Source organism: Trametes versicolor (assembly GCF_000271585.1).
Source record: "Trametes versicolor FP-101664 SS1 unplaced genomic scaffold TRAVEscaffold_14, whole genome shotgun sequence".
NCBI classification, from domain to species: Eukaryota; Fungi; Basidiomycota; class Agaricomycetes; order Polyporales; family Polyporaceae; genus Trametes; species Trametes versicolor.
Genome location: NW_007360334.1, coordinates 475275 through 493751, shown reverse-complemented (window position 1 = coordinate 493751; position 18477 = coordinate 475275). Strand labels below are relative to the sequence as shown.

Below are 18477 nucleotides of genomic sequence, written 5' to 3'. Positions count from 1 at the left end.
CGTTGATCAAGACGAGAACGAGGGAGCGTCGATAACAGCTGAAAAGCACAGTGCGCAGAGGGATCATGGTGGTTCGAGGTCAAGATGCAAAACGACAAAGAGGGAGGCTCTTGAGCCGCTAGTGACGTCATCGCAACTAGCTTCCTAATTGGGAACTGGATAGACGCCCATCTTGTGTCCCCAGCAACTTGCGCCGAATTCCTCGCGCTTCGTTCGCCTGTCGCTCCTTGTTTCCCCAATATCCTATTCATCTCACATATTCTGTCTTTCTGGGTAACTATATGCAAGCCGATGAAGATTCTCAGTGGTGTCAACGCGACGCTCTCCGGGCGTATCGGTACAGCATCAGTTGAGGCTGAGGGCATCGTCAGTGCCCTCATCTACCACGATAACGCCAAAAACGAGTCGTAAGTGACACTCGCAAATATTGGCAACCATTGCTCTCGTAAACTACTCGCCTGTGCAGTAAGCTACTATCTGCCGAGTCAGCAAGGACTCCCGCACACACACACATCCTCGTTGCCACCCCCCCCCCCACGCCCAGACCTGAAGCATGACGTGCAGAAGCCTGCGGGGGAGAACGGGTATGGTGGTCGCGGACGTCGCAGTGGCAGGCAGATGGACGTTGTGCAATGAATGACTCTCGCATTCTGTCAGTCTCGACCCGCCTCTCGTGCGCAGGGCATGCCCGGACCACACCCCCTAGCCTGAGCCTGCGCAAGAAGACACGCACGCACGCATTGCAGCCCCCCTCTCCTCCCTCTCTCGGACTCGCGTCGAAACCCTACCTGGTCACAAACAACTTCCCACTCCGCCGCGCCGTGGACAGGCTCGTGTAGCGGGACGCGGAACGCAGTTGCAAGATCGCTGTCACCGTCACAACCTCTTCCCACATGTCCTGCACCCGCATGCGCGCGAACAAGATAGCTCAACTGAATGCGTTTCACATCGACAACACGCGTCTTGCATGCGGCTGACTCTACGACGGCGGCGCGTACTGCACGGTGACGCCATAATGACCTCGACAACTTGGACGGCGGCGTCTCCATTATATGCCCTGCAATGGCTCTGTGAGGAGGGTGGGGCGCACTCTGGGATGCGCTTACCATTGGGTATGAGTCTGGTTTGGATCAAAAGGCTCACGTCGTCGCGCAGCGGGCGCCGAGTCGCGGTCGGACCCCTCCATTCCATCACGGAGGCGGTTGTGCTGGAGGCCCGGCATGCGTAGGGGACAGCAGGCGATGACCGTGAGTCTGCACTGTCGTCTATGACTTCTGCGCCGGGGTTCACAATTGTGCAGGCCAGGAAGGAATATCCCGCGCCAACCCCACGCCGATTTCGACATGTACGTCAAACACGTCGCTCTGACATGCATGACAGCAGCCTGCGTGCCCGGCGCGCGGGCGCGCGTAGGCGAGGGAGACGAAGCTCGAGGCCTGAAGAGTGAGCTAGACAGGCGGCGCGTGCGCACAATAGTGACGGCGACGAGATACGTGCCTGGAGCGACCACCCTACTCGCGAGTACGGTGCTTTGATATAGGTAATGTAAGTAGCTGTGGAGAACACCTTTTTGTGCCGGAGCTGTGGAGAACACTGTTAAAAAATGTATATATTTCAGGTGTGCGGAACAGCTGCTTAAACAGACAGTGAATAGAGGTGTTCTGAACACCGACTTATATTATACAATTATTACAGGTGTGCACCTTTTAGGTGTTCGGAACACCTATTCTGGAGGCGAAGGTGTTTTGAACACCTCATACAAGCGTCGATCCTTCCCACAGTGAGGTTTGTGAAGTGCTAGCCCTTATGTACGTGAGCTGTATTAGCTAATAGCTTCGTATTTACAGGCTCGGTGCGAAAATGCCCTGTTGGTCTCCACGACCATAGGCCTCGTCTTGCCTGAAACATGCATCGACCGCCTCGCGCTGCCGATACTATACCTCGATGTCTGACTACCCCCATGCTGCGCGGGCCTGCGCTGATATGCATTTAATCGTCTTGCGGATTGATATTATGTCTAACGCTTTCGCGACCATCGCGGCTGACTCACATGCATCAGAGTGTGTGCGCCGTGCGTGTTATGGCGCGATTCGAGGAGAAACAGGACCTGCGTTTCTCTACCGCTTTCCATACGCATAGCAGTCCTCTAGAGTGGGTATTGCTACTATTTTACTCCTCATGCAACGCTCACCTTGAACTTCTAAGAACTCCCGCCACGATCACCTGCCTTTCAACAACACGTTCCAATTTTGAACTTCGTCCGTTCGATAACCGCAAGACCTTTGCACACGCGGTTTATGGATCTCCAATCCCGCTGCTCGGATCCGTTCGTCACGGCGTGCCCTACCTGGGCTCGCGGTAAGTATTTTTGCTGCTCGACGTACGCAAGCTGGGCTGACGATTCCCACCGCTCAGGTAACTCCGGTACGCAAGTGGCGATGCGCAGCACGATGGTCACTTCCGTGTCGCCCACCGCATTTCGCTGATAATCCGCGCATCAGGCGTTGTATCTGCAAGATACTTGCGTTCCGCAACAGCCACGCGCCGGGGTATGCTGGCAGGATCAAGTTCAATTCGCAGGCAGGAGACGGCAAAGAACATCGCGAGTCCTCCGCGTAGCAAGAAAACGCGATATCTCCACATCGCCAAAAGCCAAGTTGAGTACGTCTAAGACACGAGGCTTTGAAAAGCGCACTTACTACCGCGCTAGTCACAGGCACGTCCACCGTTCTGGGCCGCGCTTCTATTCAGCTCGTCGTCGCGACGAGCGGAATTGTCGACACGACGAGCTTGCTGTCCCGGCCACCCGCTCCACCTCCTGGAAGCAAACATCCCTTCGACACCCCTCTCGTGTTGAGGCACGAAATTACAACAAGACGGCGAAGATCAAGACTCGATACTACGGACTACGTTCAGCAGACTCCGCGTTGCCAGGAACAACGCGGCACGCGGCGCATTCCGCGCACGGTCGAGTCGACACGCCGCAAACGTCTCGCATGTGTGCGTTGCGCTCCTCCGCCCCGCGAACAGGCGCAGTTGTGGCGGAGAGCTTGTCTACCTCGTCTCGTCAGTGGATCGGCTCGTCGACCTGCGCGGCCTGCCGCTTGGGCTACCGGTCTAGGTGAGCGTTCTTGACTGCATCCAGTAACGATTCATCATTCACGTAGAGGCGGCGTGCGTAGGAGTATCGTAGAGTCCCTAGAAGCAAATATCGCGAGATTAGAATTGACAGGTGTAGGTATGTAGGTATGCTATGACTTCAAACCATTGGTCATGCCCTTCCGAGTCCGCATTATTCAAAGAGTACAATCCCCGTGAAAACTTCGCTCATATAACCACAATGTCAGTCCATGGACGTTCTCCGACCTTCGTGGCCTGAAGTAGCGGATGCCACAGTGAGTGCTCGGTGAAGTCCTTGACGGACCTTGTCACTTCGACGGAGTCGCAGAAGTACCCAATCCTCCGAAAGCGATATTCCTGGGGTGTAGATCCTGAGCCGTTCGATGGAGGAGCGAGCTCGAGAGCAAGTCCATGCAGCACATGTTCTTCGCGATGTTTTGGTCGGGTCCGCACAAGCGGGACAAGCCACATCCGCCCCGGCGGTTCGTCGACTTCGCAGTCCATGTAAACAGCTGCGCTGTAACCTGGTTTGGTCGAGCGGACATTGTCTTCTTCATCCGAGATTACCCCGTCGAGCCCACGCTGCCACTGGCACCGTGCTTGCTCGAAAGATGATAGCGGGACGGACAACAAGCTGTTGGTTAATTTGTGAGATCCACCGCGGCAGAGTAGCAGCGTTCCGCGCAGAACGAGGACCCCGTCCGTCACTCGACCGAAGCGAAGTGCGGGATCTTGGAGTGTGACCCGGCACTCAGTGATCTCCGCGAGCGCAACGGTCTGGGGGTCTCCGAGACTCAGAGCCTTCGGAAAGATGTGGTCGATTGATCCTTCGATCGCGGCCCACGACCACGATGGCGCGCGGTAGGCAGTGGGGCGGGTATGTGGGCATCCGCGTGATTTTGCCTCGAATTTGTCACCAGTTCTCCAGAGTAGGTGGACAAGGAGCGCGTCGGAGCGCCACATTCCCGCGAGGTACTCGGAGCCCAGGATACCGTGAAACAGCTCCGCGATCGCAGCGCACGCTACGAGCTTGTCCGACTCGTCGCTGGCGGTGCGGCGGGTGTAGTCCTCGATGACCTTCATCCAGGTTATGTGCACGTCCCTCCGCTCCTGGGGATCGAGCTCTGCTGCAGGTGTCACCAGCGGGAGGAAGAACGAGTTGGGGATCCGGGTGTCGTCGCGTATCTGGTAGAATGAGCTGCCGACACCTTGCACGGTGGAAAGGCACCGGAACAGGAGCGTCGTAGGAGTGAAGATGAGTGCGCGTGGAGACATCAGGTACTCTTGTGTACACCAAGCGCGCGTCGACATGCGCCCTAGCTCGTAACTGTGCTCCCTGCCAGTGATGCTGGAATATATTGGAGCGACAAAGACAGTACCGACCCCAAGTAGTGCCCCGGAACAGTCTTCCCAGCCCGTGGGGGTTGTAGGGCATGGAGGGCAGATGAAAGGGAGAGCAACGCCGTCGTCAAGGACAAGATCCGGGGGAGGTCGCTCTTGAAGAAAGCCGTCGTGGACACTATTCGCGCTGCCGGCCATGATCGTCAAGTGAGCATAGCGGTAGATGTGATGCATACGACCGATCTCGTTCGCCTTGTCCGTTTCCGAGTCTTGTACGATACATAGGCTGTCGACCCATAGCCACCGGAGGCCCAGCATGTGCGTGACGTAGATTGCATCGCGGATGGTCGGGGGAAGATCGTCGACGGCGAGTCCTTGTTCGTACGTGGATAGGTTCGCAATCGTAGTCTTGTGGACTTGGTCCCCGCCCCACACGTAGCTTAGCGCAAGGTATTCGCCGCATTCCCCAATTGTCGAAACCAGCCGTGGACGAGCGAGGTCCGCGCAATCCACGAGGCGCGTGGGGAGACAAGGGCTACTAGTCGAGCTTTTGCGGCACTGCTCGTGTCTCTGCATACACTCGTCGAGGTGCTGTCTTGCAAAAGCCAGTGCATGAGGCGAGCCAACGTTGCGAATGTGGCTTCGTGTTTTGATGTACGGCGCTGCGGGATCCTCTGATGTTATCTCGATATCAGTTGCGTCCTTAAACCCGGCTCGAACGCGCCCTATGCACCTGGATCCGTGTACAAGAAAAAGTCGGTGCGAACTCGCCCAGGGCTTATTTCCACAATCAGCTTTTGTAACGATTGTCCCGGAGCTGAGTCCTGGTCCAATGTACCCCGCAGCGTGATGATCAACCCTTTCGTGTCATGGTGATGACTGGCGTGCCAGTACTGAGCGAGCCTGTAGATGAGTCGACACCATGCACAGCCTGCATCAACACGAGACTCCAATTTTGTGAGCGAGGTCGAGTACGAAATTTCCTCGGGCCAGCGCCGATACCATCTCTCACTCCGCGGTGACACCAAGGGAATCCCGAAGTGTCTGGCAAAGGGTCCTTCCCAGCATTCCTCGCAGACAGAAGACGGCCTAGGCGGCAGGCAGCTATTCTCTACACTGTCTTCAGAGAAAAACGGCAGCTCAGAGAGGGCGGATTCATCGGATAGTCCGAGGGTAGATCTGGAGAAGGTGCAGCCCATAGATTAAGAGCCTAAAGGGGGATGCTGGTGCCGAAGAGGAGCCTGAGATGTGCTTCGGAGATGGAAGTAGACGACAAAGACGAAGGACCGGGGGCCGGCCCCGTGTCGGAGCAACGATAATTCGAGTCGTCAGGAATGAAAGCGATGTTCCGGTTCTCTCGTACAGTAGCGTCGTGGTACGGAGACAAACGGATAGATACAAAAAAGGCCTCGCGCGCGATACTGAACACCTCGGCAAGTGCCGACGAGCAGGCGCTCGCTTAGACTCGCCCAAATCTGAACCTGGGTACTGCGTATGTAGATAGGATTGAAAGGATCGTAGTACGTGCGGAAGCCCTTATCTGCGCTCTTGTTCTGATTCATACAACTTCAATTTCCGATATTACCAATTCTCGATCCTGCAGAGCTTGACAAAACCCGCGTCCGTCCTCGTTGAGATCGAAAAAGCCGACCCGTCGAAACACTTTTCTCATCCCCGTCGCGTGCAAGTTCCCTGGGTCCACTAGAGCGATAACGAGGCCCACCGTCAACATCTCATCGCGCATGAGCGGCACGGCCCACGTTTTCTCGACATCCATATCCGCGTCGCTGTCGAGGTACGCCCATCCAACGTGCTCCGTGCGCACCTCGGCACCGCCGTCGGTGTCTTCTCCTCCAGCACAGTCTCGAGCGGATTTAGCCGATTGCAGTCGAAGACGAAGGACTCCTTCCTCCAGACCAAGCGCGCACCGCACCAAGACCGCGCGAAGGGTGAGGGTTCCACTTGTCACCTGGCCGAACGGAAGTGCAGTGTCCTCGAGCGTGACCTCGCACCGGACTACCTCCGCCACTGGCCCGCTGTCCGCGCTCGGCCGCATGCCTAACCACAATCCGTGTCCTAGAGCGACCTTTCCGTCGACCGCGGCCCACGACCACGACGGCGCGCGATATGCGGACGGGCGAGGAATGTCTGCACCCTCTTCCTTATGCCACAGTAGGTCGATGAGAAGGGTGTCGCGCCAGAGGCCCGCGAGGTAATCCGTGCAGAGGACGCGCTGGAACTCAGTGGCAATAGCACCGCACGCGACGAGCTTGTCCGCGGAGACGCCCACGGTGCGCCGCGTGTAGTCCTCGACGACGCTCATCCAGGCCTTGCGCACGTCGAGCCACTCCTTCGAGATCCGCGCCGCGGGAGGCGCGTCTGCTAAGAAGAGCTTGTCGGGGAGCCGACGTTCGTCGCCTGCTTCGTGAACGGCGCCGCCGATGTTCTGCGTCGTAGTCTGGCACCGGAATTGGAGCGTCTGTGAGGTGTAGATGAGCGAGCGGGGGGACATAAGGTACTCTTGTAGACACCAGCCGCGCGCGCTGATGGGCTCCCAGGCGTGACTGTAGTTGTTGATCATGTTGTCCGCGCGTGTGTATGTCGGGCATACGTATACTTCGCCCAGAGTAGAGGTCGGGGCGTCTGTACCGCTGGTCGACGATGGAGTACTCGGGGGACAAATAAAAGGGAGGGCGATTTCGTGCGGGAATGTGGTAGATTTCGACCAGGGTGCGGCCGGCCGAGTTTGCAGGAAACCCTCGCTCACTTTGTTGGCGCTGGCGGCGACGATGGTTAGGTGCGCATCGCGATAGATGTGATGCATACACCCTAGCTCCCGTCGCTTGTCTTCGTCCGAGTCTTGAATGATGCAGAGGCTATCCGTCCAAAGGTACTGAAGCCCAAGCTCATAGGTGACTTGGATCGCATCGCGGATAGTCTGCGGGAGAATACCGATCCTGTTGGCGTAGGCGGAGGAATTTTCCATCACAGTGCGATGTGGTTGCGCCTCTCCCCACACGTAGCTCAGTGCAACGTACTTCCCTTGTGCGCCGTCTGTTGTGGCTAAGCGCGGGCGATTCGGATCGCTGCAGTCGACTAGGCGAGTGGGGAGAGGAGAGTCGCAAGCGGTAGGTGCTAACGCGATGCAGCTCGGGTGGTCGTGAACGCACTCGTCAATGTATGTCTTCGCGAGGGAGAGCGCGTGCGGGGACGCCACGTTTAGAATCCGTCGGCGCGCGACGATATGCGCTGCCGCGGGGTCGTCTGAGTAATGCGTTCACCGCAGCGTCATGAACGGCATACATATACTAGTTATCAGACGAGCTTACCTGCGGCCGTGTAGACGTACCCGCCAAAATAGGGCTCATCGTCTACGCACACATACATCGCCTGCGTTCCTCTCGGCGAGAAGTTCGGCAACGGGCCGCCGTTGCCCACGCGAACCGATACAGCAGTAGTGGATTCCGGATCGTCTTGTTCCCCGCGTGTTGCATATACGAGCTGGCACCACGAACAGCCCTCGGAGGCACCGGCCTTGAGGGTCGCCCACGACGTCGAGAATGAGAAGCCGTCGACCCAATTCCACGGGGATGGGTCGTCGTCTTCGCCTTCCTCGAACAGCCCGTATTGGGCCGCGATGGGGCCGTCCCAGCAAACTTGACAGATGGCGGGTGGTTTGGGGGGTAAGGAGTACCTGCCAGGAGTCTATAAAAACGAAGTGAAGGCTTGGAAATGCGCTGCACTCACCCGCGTTCTTCTGGGACGGTAGCCTTCCTGCGCGTAGTGTCTTGCGAGCGCTTCTTGCGCGCCTTACGATCCGGCTCCATCGACCAAGTACGCGATGCGGTATGGCTGTAAATGTGGTCAAGAATGATCGTCAGTGTTCGTACAGTACCGTTGCGTTCGGCACTCACAAAGAGCCTTCCACACTGTCATCCTCCACAGTGCTGTCGGACGAAACTGACCGCGCCCGTTTCGCGCCCGGGCCTAGTAGCGGTCGGGTGCCGGTATCGTGACCGGCTGCAGGCGTAGTTCTCGGTTCAGCCATTTGTTCTGTAAGAGGACGATGTCGGGGGTGCGATGATATCGAAGGAGAGCGGGGCTGATATAGAGAGCGACGGATGCAATACGCTTCTCGACCACCACGACGCATTAGCGTTCAGAGGACATCGGCCTGTCGCTCTCGGGAAAGATTGAGTTCAAGGGCAATACTGCGGGATATGACGTGCGGGCGCGTGTTGTGACTTGCGAGACGCGCTTGGAGACGGTACGCAGCGAAAAGCCTTCCCGTGCAACATCTAAGGAGACATCTCGGGGTCACACATGTCAACTGGACCTATAGCGGGCACTGCGACGCTGAAGACGCGCTGTGAGCTTCTTACCAGCCGAGGTGTAGGGGACATACTGGAGCAATACTAGACATAAGCCCTTCGATACGTTAACAGCAGAGCTGTACGCCGCCCTTTGTCGCGGCGACTGGCACATACTGCTTCGCGAGGTACAAATCATTGCAGTCCACTGCAAGGGCATACGCGACGGCTTCGTTAGCGATTGTGCACGCCGTGCGTAGGTAGCATCAGCTGGTAAATCGAGCTGCGGATCCTGGATAACTCTTCAGTGTAGTTGGTGGCGTAGCACACGTGGAAAACGTACCAGAAACGAATGCTAGCAGACTGAACGCAGACGTCGATATGAGCGTGTTCATGCAGGGAGGACGGACGAAAAAAACTCAGTGGCGAAGGGCTGGTGTCGCTTCGCGTGGTTCTCGAGGAGCGGGAGTGCATACGATAGCAATGTGGGATAAATGCGAGAAGAGCAAGTGTGTACGTACACGCGAAACCAGGTAATGCAACGACGTCCATACAGAGCGATAAATACGACATATGAAGACAAACCTTACGAGCACAGCAGGATAACAGAACTTGATGGAAAGCAAGTGGCGCAACGATCGTCCGTAGATCATCTTGCAGCTGGATCGTCAGCCTCCAGCCCTTCTGAATCGCGCAAAAAAGGTGCTTACCTGTACGTATGGCCCGTGCGCAACAGCCAGTACGCTGTTCCAAAACTCGCCAACATAGCACAGGCTAAGACAGCGACGAGGAGCGCCATCCGTTTCTCGTAGGAGGCTGGGACGAGCTCCACCACCTTTCCTGGCAACACTTCTGGGGGCGCGCGAGCCTTTCGGGCAGACCGCGAAAGGGCGTCTGCGGATGAGGGCGAAGGGGAGACGGAAAGGCGTGCGGGCGGCGGCCGCATACGGTAGGAACCCTTCTCGAGCGAGATAGAGGGCGAAGCTTGCGCGATGCGCACAGATGGGATGTGAAAAGGCATCGTTGCTGCAGGGACGTAGGGCGAGTTCGCGACGTGACGCGCAGGATATATGGGGTGATGCGTAGCCTGGGCTTTGGGCTCGTCTGCGCTTGATCTTTGGAGATGTGGAGATATTAAGGCTTCAATGTGTTGTCCAAAGATAATTGCAACTCACCCTACGGATACGAAGCAGAGACGACTTGACCCGTAGCTAAGACCTTCGAGGTGAAGGCAAGGGCATCCAGGGAGCGAGTTTGAACCGTGGACTCTCCGTTCGGCAGCGCGGCGCGATACGTCCAGTAGACAAGGCTCCTTTGTTAAGGAAAGGAGAGAGAGGCAGCTCAGATGATATGTTGAGTAAAGCGGGGAGACCAAGAGACTCAGGAGCAGCAAGTCGGCGAGCAGTGGTGGTCGCGGAACAAGGTCAGACCGGCGCTTAAGCTCCGCGTCAGCCCGCAACATGTTTAAACGCCTAACGAGTCCCTCATTCTACCGCCATAACTGTCTTCAAAGTACTTACGCCGACACCAGCCATGGCAACACTTGGTTCGGAGTCACTGAATGTTGCTTCAAATTCCAGAGCGCAAAATCAGCCAGCTCAGTACACTCTATCCAGTTAAGTACTACAACGCAAATGACCCAATGCAAGTACCGGCCGATTGTACTCTAGGAACCTCCTTCTTCAGCCTAGCTATCCTTGAAGCGTCGGGAGTAGGTCCCAGATGGTCGCGGCAGCGAAATCGTGTTCATACGATCTCGATCTCCACCATTGGCAAGGGCAGAGGCCCGCCAGCTTGCCACAGCGAGTCCCACGAATCTGCGTCCACGCGAAACTGTCCAACGCGGCGGTAGACCTTCCTGCTCTCCGCGCCTGAGTGGAGGCCAGGATCCGCGAGGGCCACGATAAGACCATGCACGTCAGACAAGAAGTTGTGCCGCAAGAGCGGGACGAGCCACCGTACGGGAGTGCTCCCAATCCACCGGTCAGCAGCGTAGTCCGCGGTGCACCACCCGGGAAGCGTCCCACCCTCCAATATGGTGTTGCCCTCGTAGGCAGAACCGTCGGCATTCGGACCCCAGCGATGCGCAAGTCGGGTAGAGGAGATCCGAACCTCGTCCCGCGAGGAGCCAAAGCGTAACGCGCAGTCGGGCTGTATCAACGCCGCGCGCAAGACGAGGACGCCGCCCGTCACCTCCCCGAACGGAAGCTCCTGGTCGCTGAGCGCGACATCGCAGTGGACGACCTCCGCAACGGTTTGCACGTCTACGAGCTCCGGTTCCGTCCGGATCCGGACGGCGCCCTCGACGGCCGCCCAAGACCACGATGGCGCGCGGTATTGCGCTGGACGGCTGTCTCCGGTCTTGAGCCGAAGACGATCGTCCTCCATTCTGACCCAGAGCAGATCTTGGAGGAGGGTGTCGCACCACAGTCCCGCGACATAGTGTGATCCTAGGACGCGGTGGAACGCCTCGGCGAGCGCACCGCACGCAACGAGCTTGTCCGACGCCTTCCCGATGGTGCGCCGGGTGTATTGATGTACGATGTCGGTCCACGCTCGGTGAATAGCCCACCATTCCTTGGATCTTCGCTCCATGGTCGGTAACGCGTCAGGGCAGAAGAGCACGTCGGGGAGGCGTAATTCGGCGGAGGTGGGATGGTAGAAGAGCACGTCGGGGAGGCGTAATTCGGCGGAGGTGGGATGGTAGAAGGAGTTTCCGACGTTCTTCGTGATCTGTTGGCACCTGAACCGCAGTGTTTCGGACGTGAAGATGAGGGCGCGCGGTGACATGTACAGCTCCTGCAGGCACCAGCCCCGCTTGTGAATGGGCTCGCTTGCTGAATCCCCGCCCGACAGGACTGTCCCGTGCTCTGTGATGCCTAGGGAAGTAGCGCGTACTTTGCCGACCCGGAACACGTCCTCCACGCTCTTCCCGGGCGCAGGAGGGCGCACAGGACAGAGGAATGGAAGCGTGATGTCATGGTTCGCCCGGCGATGTTGAAGGAAGCCGTCGCTGACCCGCTCCGCGCTGGCGGCGATGATGGTGAAGTATGCGTAGCGATAGATGAGGTGCATTCGCCCGAGTTCGTGTAGCTTGTCCTCGTCCGAATCCTGCACAATGCATAGGCTATCTACCCAAAGGTATTGGAACCCGAGGGTGCGCGTAACCGAGATCGCGTCGCGGATGGTTTGAGGGAGAAGAAATGCGTCTATCCCGGCAGAGTAGGCAGACACGTTTGATGTGGTGGTTTGGTGCGGCTGTTCCTCACCCCACACGTAGCTGAGTGCGAGGTACCTGCCGTATACGCCCTTCGTATAGACCAAGCGCGGGCGAGCGGGGCGTGTGCAGTCGACGAGATGCGAGGGGAGACGAACATCGGAGGAAGGCGAGATTTGGCTGCAGCGTATGTGTTGATGCACGCACTCATTGATGAGTACTTTTGCGAGCGAGAACGCGCTCGGGGATCCAACGTTCAGGAGAGGATTTCGTGCGACGATATATGGTGCTGCGGGATTGCCTGATGAACGACGTCAATATCAGGATCTATTAGCATGAAACATGCGAACTCACTTGTGGGTGTGTGCAAAAGACCTGTGTAGAGCCTTGAGACGCCGTTAATGACCACCCCGAGTACTTGCGCGTTGGCAGGCGAACCGGCGTTTATTGGACATAAGCCGACTGTGATCTTCCACTGGCCATTCGGCCGTTGTTTGAGTGTTTCGGATCGGGCATCTTTTGCCAACAGTTTGCCTAAGAACGTGCACCATGCACAACTTGAAGCGGCAGGGTAGCCCAGTCCTGACCCCGAAGTGAGATACGTATACCCTCCGCCAAAAAGGAACCGTTGTCCATTCCACTTCCACTTGATTGGAGTGTGGAAGAGGCCGAAGTGCGCAGCAAAAGGACCTCTCCAGCAGTTTTCGCAAAGACCGGATGGTCGAGGCGGCAGCGCTCGAGAGGGTTTGACACCCATGGAGGATTAGAGCGGGGGACCCGGGAAGGTCGGGAGGAAAGGCATCGAAAAAGCGACATCAGAGAGTCGTCACATCGTGCCAATATATGCCGACTGGAGTATACAGCATCCTGGGCAGAATAGTTTCGACAGCGCCGCAACTTACTAGCACAGGACAATCATCATTGCCAGCACGTCGATCTGTCAACATGTCAACATTATCCAGTGTGCAATTGCTGATACGTACGTATTCCTGTGAACCCGCCATCCTGCCGGGCCCGGTATCTCTTCTCTGGATTCCTGCCCCCCAGCTCCGAATCAGCTGAAGTACGGCCGGAATGCAGTACTGTACTCTGCTTCCGAAGGGACCATGTCGGTATCGGCGTCGTGGCGTACGTAGCGGAACAAGCTGTTCGACAGGCGCCTCTCGCATCGTGCACCGCAATCTCGAAATAATTTTCCAGATCTTGAAGTGTATATTGATTGCAAAGGAGCGGGCTTGAGATCGAAGAGTACCGTACATACGTTCCGTAATCTTGGGGTAGAGGCGTGAAGCTTCTCCACAGGCGGCACAATTGCGAGTCTGCACTTGATGCGTACATCCAAGCGGGGGATGTCTGGAGTTTCGATCATATGATCTCGACCTCCACCAGTTCTTCGAGCGCATCGACGTAGGACTCATCCAGAGGATCTGCGCCAAACTTCCCAACCCGCCGGTAGACCTCCCTGCCGCCCGGGCTATCCGAGTCGGCGCGCGCAACGACGAGACCGGTCATCCAAAACGAATTGGGCCTCCAGAGCGGGACGAGCCACGCGCTCCAGATTCGTGCTGCATCTGCCTCGTCGTTCATGGCCGTTTCGAGCGAAGATGGAGGCCGTGACTGCGCGTCGTACGGTATCAAAGGAGCGTGCAGAACGAGGGATCCGCCAATGACCTGCCCAAATGGAAGCTCGGCGTCCTTGAGCATGACCGTGCAACGGACCACCTCCGCAAGCGCGACCCCGTCCAAATAGTTCTGCGACTTCATCTTCAGCCTCCCGTCGACGGCGGCCCAGGACCACGACGGCGCACGGAAGGCCGCCGGACGCTCCAAGCGCGCCTCCCCGTCTTTCTCCCACAGCAGGTCCTGGAGGAACGTGTCGCGCCACAATCCGGCGAGGTACTCGGTGCGTAGTACTCGCTGGAACGCGTCTGCGATCGCGCCGCATGCGACGAGCTTGTCCGAAGGCGTGCCCACGACGCGTCGGCTGTAGTCTTCGACGATGTCCCACCACGCCCTGTGCACGGCAGTCCAGTCCTCACCGCCGTACACTGCTGGGGGCGGGCGTCGAAGGAAGAGCACGTGGGGCAGTCGCCGCTCGCGGACTTGGTTGTAGTATGCGTAGCCGACGTTTTGCGTACTCGTCTGGCATCGGAATCGGAGCGTGTTCGAGGCGAATATCAGCGCGCGAGGGGACATGTAGTATTCTTGGAGACACCAGCCCCGTGCGTTGATGGGCTCTTCGATGCGGGGCTGTGCGTAGCTCGGGCCCGAGCGCGGGAGGGTGGTCACAGAGAGGTTGATCTTGCCCACCTGCAGAGCGGGTGAGGCGCAGGGGAAAGGAAACGCGACGTCGCGCGGGCAAGCGGGTCGGGTTTGAAGGAAGCCCTCGCTGACTTTCCGGGCGCTGGCAGCGATGAGGGTGAGGTACGCGTAGCGGTAGACGCGGTGCATGCGCCCCAGTTCGTGCAGTTTGTCCTCGTTCGAGTCCTGGATGATGCACAGGCTATCGATCCAAAGAAACTGAAACCCGAGGATACGCGTGACATAGATCGCATCGCGGATGGTTCTGGGAAGGATGGAGGGGGAGATGCCGTCGGAATAAGCAGATACGTTGGATGTGGTAGTTTGGTGGGGTTGCGCCTCGCCCCACACATAACTAAGGGCGAGGTACCTGCCGCGTCTACCACCTGTCGAGACTAGACGCGGGCGCTTGAGTTCGGTACAGTCGACAAGTCGTGTAGGGAGGCGAGGATCGAAGGAGGGTGAAAGCTGGATGCAGCGCGTGTGCTTGTGCACGCACTCGTCGATGCTTGCCTGTGCGAGCGAGAGAGCGCGAGGGGATCCAACATCGAGCACAGGGCTTCGCGTGAAGATATACGGTGCAGCGTGGTCATCTAGGCAAACCATAGCTCAATTTCTGCTCACGAGGAGACGTAAATGACTGTAGACCCACCTGCAGCGGTATGCACACACCCTTCGACCAGTATGTGACCTTTGTGGAGTATTACGAATTCCTGAGCATTCGTTGGCCTATGCACTGCCTCGTTAGGGTTGGAGATTCTTGCCCACCCCGGGCGCCCCACAGTGATTTTCAAGCGCCTCTCAGAGCCTTCGATATCGAAGTCTGTGATAAGTTTGAGATTCGTGAGTAGAAATCGACACCAAACACAGCTGAGGGCGGCGCGGCACTCGAGCTGGGCATACGAGGTAGAGTATGAATACCCGCCACTTGTACCACGCGTCGCTCGAACCGGCTTGTGGAAGAGACCCAAGCGAGCAGCGAAAGGACCCTCCCAGCAGTCTACACAGATGGAAGGCGGCTTTGACGGCAAGGTGGACCAGAGTCGAGAGATGTTGGAACCCATGGAGGGTGAAGGTGATGCGGACGGTCAGCGTCAGAAAGGGCGACGTCCACGGCATACAGGGATGTTTACATGTAGATCTTCGAATCTTAGAGAGATGCACTGCCTGAATCCTCTGTGATATGGTGAGAGGCATTCGCCGTTCTGCCGCGGGAACCTATAGTTGAGATATGAATGCCAATGCGGGGAAGCCTTCGGCGATACGCACGGAAGCAGTGCAGGTGGTCGAGGAAGCGGGCGCCGCACGAACTCATCCTAGTCGGGTGATGTGCTCGGATTGAAATATTGACAGCTTGGCATTCCGACCTATGCGGGTGAAATGAGAGCGTCACAAACAGCTAGTGAAGGTAGCGGAAGAACGGGTGGCCAGCGAAGAGGACTTGCCTCGACGCTCGAACGCAAACCGACCTCGGCCCGACGGCCCGTCTCCAGCTTCGAAGATTGACCAAGGCTCGAGCGTGCCGCAAGCGTCCTTCTTATGCTCCACAACGCTGCAGCTGCAGCGACCTCCTCGCGTACCACACGCGCACTGTTTACAGCACGTGTTGTCCAATACACGACGCACAAGCAGTCCGCTACGGTTCTCGTGAGCGTAGACTCCGTACCAACCCGCATGAGCAACGACGGAGTAGGACCTACATCTTCGAGCGTCGGTGGAGGTCACACACGCGGCGGAGGGCGCGCCCGCGGACGTGGAAGAGGGCAATGGAGAGGCCGCGGGCGGGGCAGTGGTCGTGGCACGACGCTTCAGCCGCAGATGGGAGGGAACGCGGTCGCTGGGCCATCCGCGCCAGATGGTTCGACGGGATCCACTAGGCCTCCGGCAGAGAAAATGTCCAGACCCCGTCTGACGCACTGTAAGTCCCGCTAATGTTTTTACACTCGCGCAGAACTGAAGTTTTGAACCTGTAGTCATTGCGCTTCCGATGGTATGTTACAGCATACACAGAGTATCTGGACGCACATCTGACCATTCACGGTACAGGGCCACCACGAAAGGCTGCGCGAGACGATCGGTACGTTCACGGACGCGCTCCTGGCGGCAACGCTTATTATCCCGGGGCTAGACGCGACGGTCGTGATACCCCCACGGCGGCTGCACTTTACGCTCGGCGTGATGTCGCTCGATGTTGAAAAGGAGAAGCAGCGAACACTCGAGATGGCAAAGAACGTCTTGCAGGAACTGCGGCCGAAGATTCTTGAGATCCTGGGTGGAGAGAAGTTGGTTGTGAGGTTGGACAGGATGGACATCCTGAAACCCGAGCGGGGAAGCCGGGAGCGGGCGAACGTGATGTGGATCGGACCGTCGCTCGAAAGCGAAAGCGCAAGAAAACTGAGGCGTGTAGCCGGTGCGTAGAGTTCTTCGTGGTCGAAGGGAGATAGCAGCTAACGAGTGTGGGCCCAGATGCGATAGTGGAGGCGTTCAAGCGAGCAAATTTGCTGGTAGACGAGAAGCGAGAACTGAAGGCAAGCACCACCACGAAGTCCGAGAGTCGCCAAGGCTGATGAGAGCGAGCACAGCTGCATTGCACGGTGTTGAACACAATCTACAGAAAGCCGCGCGGAAGAACGCGAACGCCGTTCTCGTACAGCTCGGTGCTAGCTTCGGACGCCCTGAAGGCGGTGCGGGCGCAGGAGGCGGGACAAGATGAACATGTGGAGAATTTGAAGGGGCCTGTGCAGGTCGACTTTGGCGAGTGGGCGGTCGAGGCGATCGAGGTGTGCGAGATGGGTAGCTGGGGACCAGAGGGCGAATATGTGGCCGTCGCACGTTGCTTGCTGGAGTAGACAAAGTTGTTGAACGACGTGGGCCGTGTTGAGCTCACTGCGGTCGAGGACGAATGCCGCCGGCTGCTCGCTGTTGGGTCTGCCCCGGTGGGCAGTGCATCCAGAAGGGGAAGGTCATTCGCACGCACGGGCCTGGGTGCTGACGTAATGGCGACTCAAGCTGTGTTTGGGTTGAGTTGAAGGCCCGCTGAAAAGCCCGCCCGGCCTATCTCACCGCTTCCCCGTCGTCTGTCTCGTCGTCCTCATCCTCTCCTTCGTCGCCAACAACCACTCCCGCCGCGTCCACGCCCTCCTCGTCGTCCTTACTGTCCTCCGCCTGCCGTCCTCACGCCCCTCATGTCCGAAATTCGCAGGAAGCTCGTCATCGTCGGTGATGGTGCTTGCGGAAAGGTGCGCTCCATTCAACCACAATCGTACCACTTCCCTCACAGCTCACTCACAACTCACTCTGCGCTCCCTAGACCTGTCTTTTGATCGTCTTCTCCAAGGGAACCTTCCCCGAGGTCAGTGGTCCACCTTTTAATTGTCGCGTTGCCCGCGCGCACCTGCAGACGTGGCGATGATCGCGTGCGTTTCCCTGGCGCTAACTATCACCACAGGTTTACGTCCCCACCGTCTTCGAGAACTACGTCGCCGATGTAGAGGTCGATGGCAAGCACGTCGAGCTCGCCCTCTGGGATACCGCCGGCCAGGAGGACTACGATCGTCTCCGCCCCCTGTCCTACCCCGACTCCCACGTCATCCTCATCTGCTTCGCCGTGGACTCGCCCGATTCGCTTGACAACGTACAGGAGAAGGTCTGTCTTGCACCTCGATGATGCATGCGTGCTATTCTGACCGCGCCCGCTCCACACGTCAACAGTGGATTTCCGAGGTGATGCACTTTTGCGCCGGGCTTCCGGTTATCCTGGTCGGCTGCAAGAAGGATCTCCGGCGGGACCCCAGGGTCATTGAGGAGCTGAGGAAGACCAACCAGCGGCCGGTCACTCCCGAGGAGGTGCGTCGTTGTTTTGTGCACCTGTGCCATGCCCTTTGCATGCGTCTCGGCGGAGCCCACCCTCTTTGCGTCATGCTGACTTCGACTGGTGAATAGGGCATGGCGGTAGCACAGAAGATTGGTGCCCGTCACTATCTCGAGTGCTCGGCACGGACGGGTGAGGGCGTACGTGAGGTGTTCCAGTACGCGACGCGTGCTGCGCTCCTCATCCGGCCCAAGGGCGCGAAGAAGAGCCACCATTGTGTCGTGCTCTAAGCCTTTGCGATCCCCGGTGTTTCCCTCGGCTGGGCCAGGACTCTACGTTACCCGCTTTCCCTTTTCGAGTATCGCACCAGGCCTGCC

General features: G+C 58.0%; 4 protein-coding genes across 4 annotated transcripts; 2 read left to right on the top strand and 2 right to left on the bottom strand.

Moving 5' to 3' along the window:
- Positions 1–6397: 6397 nt before the first annotated feature.
- On the bottom strand, positions 6398–12065 carry TRAVEDRAFT_86022 (HET-domain-containing protein; the record flags this gene model as incomplete). Its single annotated transcript, XM_008046629.1, has 2 exons — positions 6398–7104; positions 11729–12065. Coding segments are annotated over 2 exons (1044 nt in total), but the record flags the coding sequence as incomplete, so codon positions are not given.
- Positions 12066–13623: 1558 nt separating this feature from the next.
- On the bottom strand, positions 13624–14883 carry TRAVEDRAFT_104604 (HET-domain-containing protein; the record flags this gene model as incomplete). Its single annotated transcript, XM_008046628.1, has 1 exon — positions 13624–14883. A coding segment is annotated over one exon (1260 nt), but the record flags the coding sequence as incomplete, so codon positions are not given.
- Positions 14884–16077: 1194 nt separating this feature from the next.
- On the top strand, positions 16078–17138 carry TRAVEDRAFT_175351 (uncharacterized protein; the record flags this gene model as incomplete). Its single annotated transcript, XM_008046627.1, has 5 exons — positions 16078–16207; positions 16263–16279; positions 16336–16699; positions 16756–16842; positions 16867–17138. The coding sequence occupies exons 1-5, from the start codon at positions 16108–16110 to the stop codon at positions 17136–17138; spliced, it is 840 nt and encodes a 279-aa protein (XP_008044818.1). The 5' UTR covers positions 16078–16107.
- Positions 17139–17474: 336 nt separating this feature from the next.
- On the top strand, positions 17475–18390 carry TRAVEDRAFT_53698 (small GTPase-binding protein; the record flags this gene model as incomplete). Its single annotated transcript, XM_008046626.1, has 5 exons — positions 17475–17528; positions 17600–17641; positions 17738–17935; positions 18001–18135; positions 18232–18390. 5 exons carry the CDS (start codon positions 17475–17477, stop codon positions 18388–18390), a joined length of 588 nt encoding a protein of 195 aa, XP_008044817.1.
- Between the last annotated feature and the right edge of the window lie 87 nt (positions 18391–18477).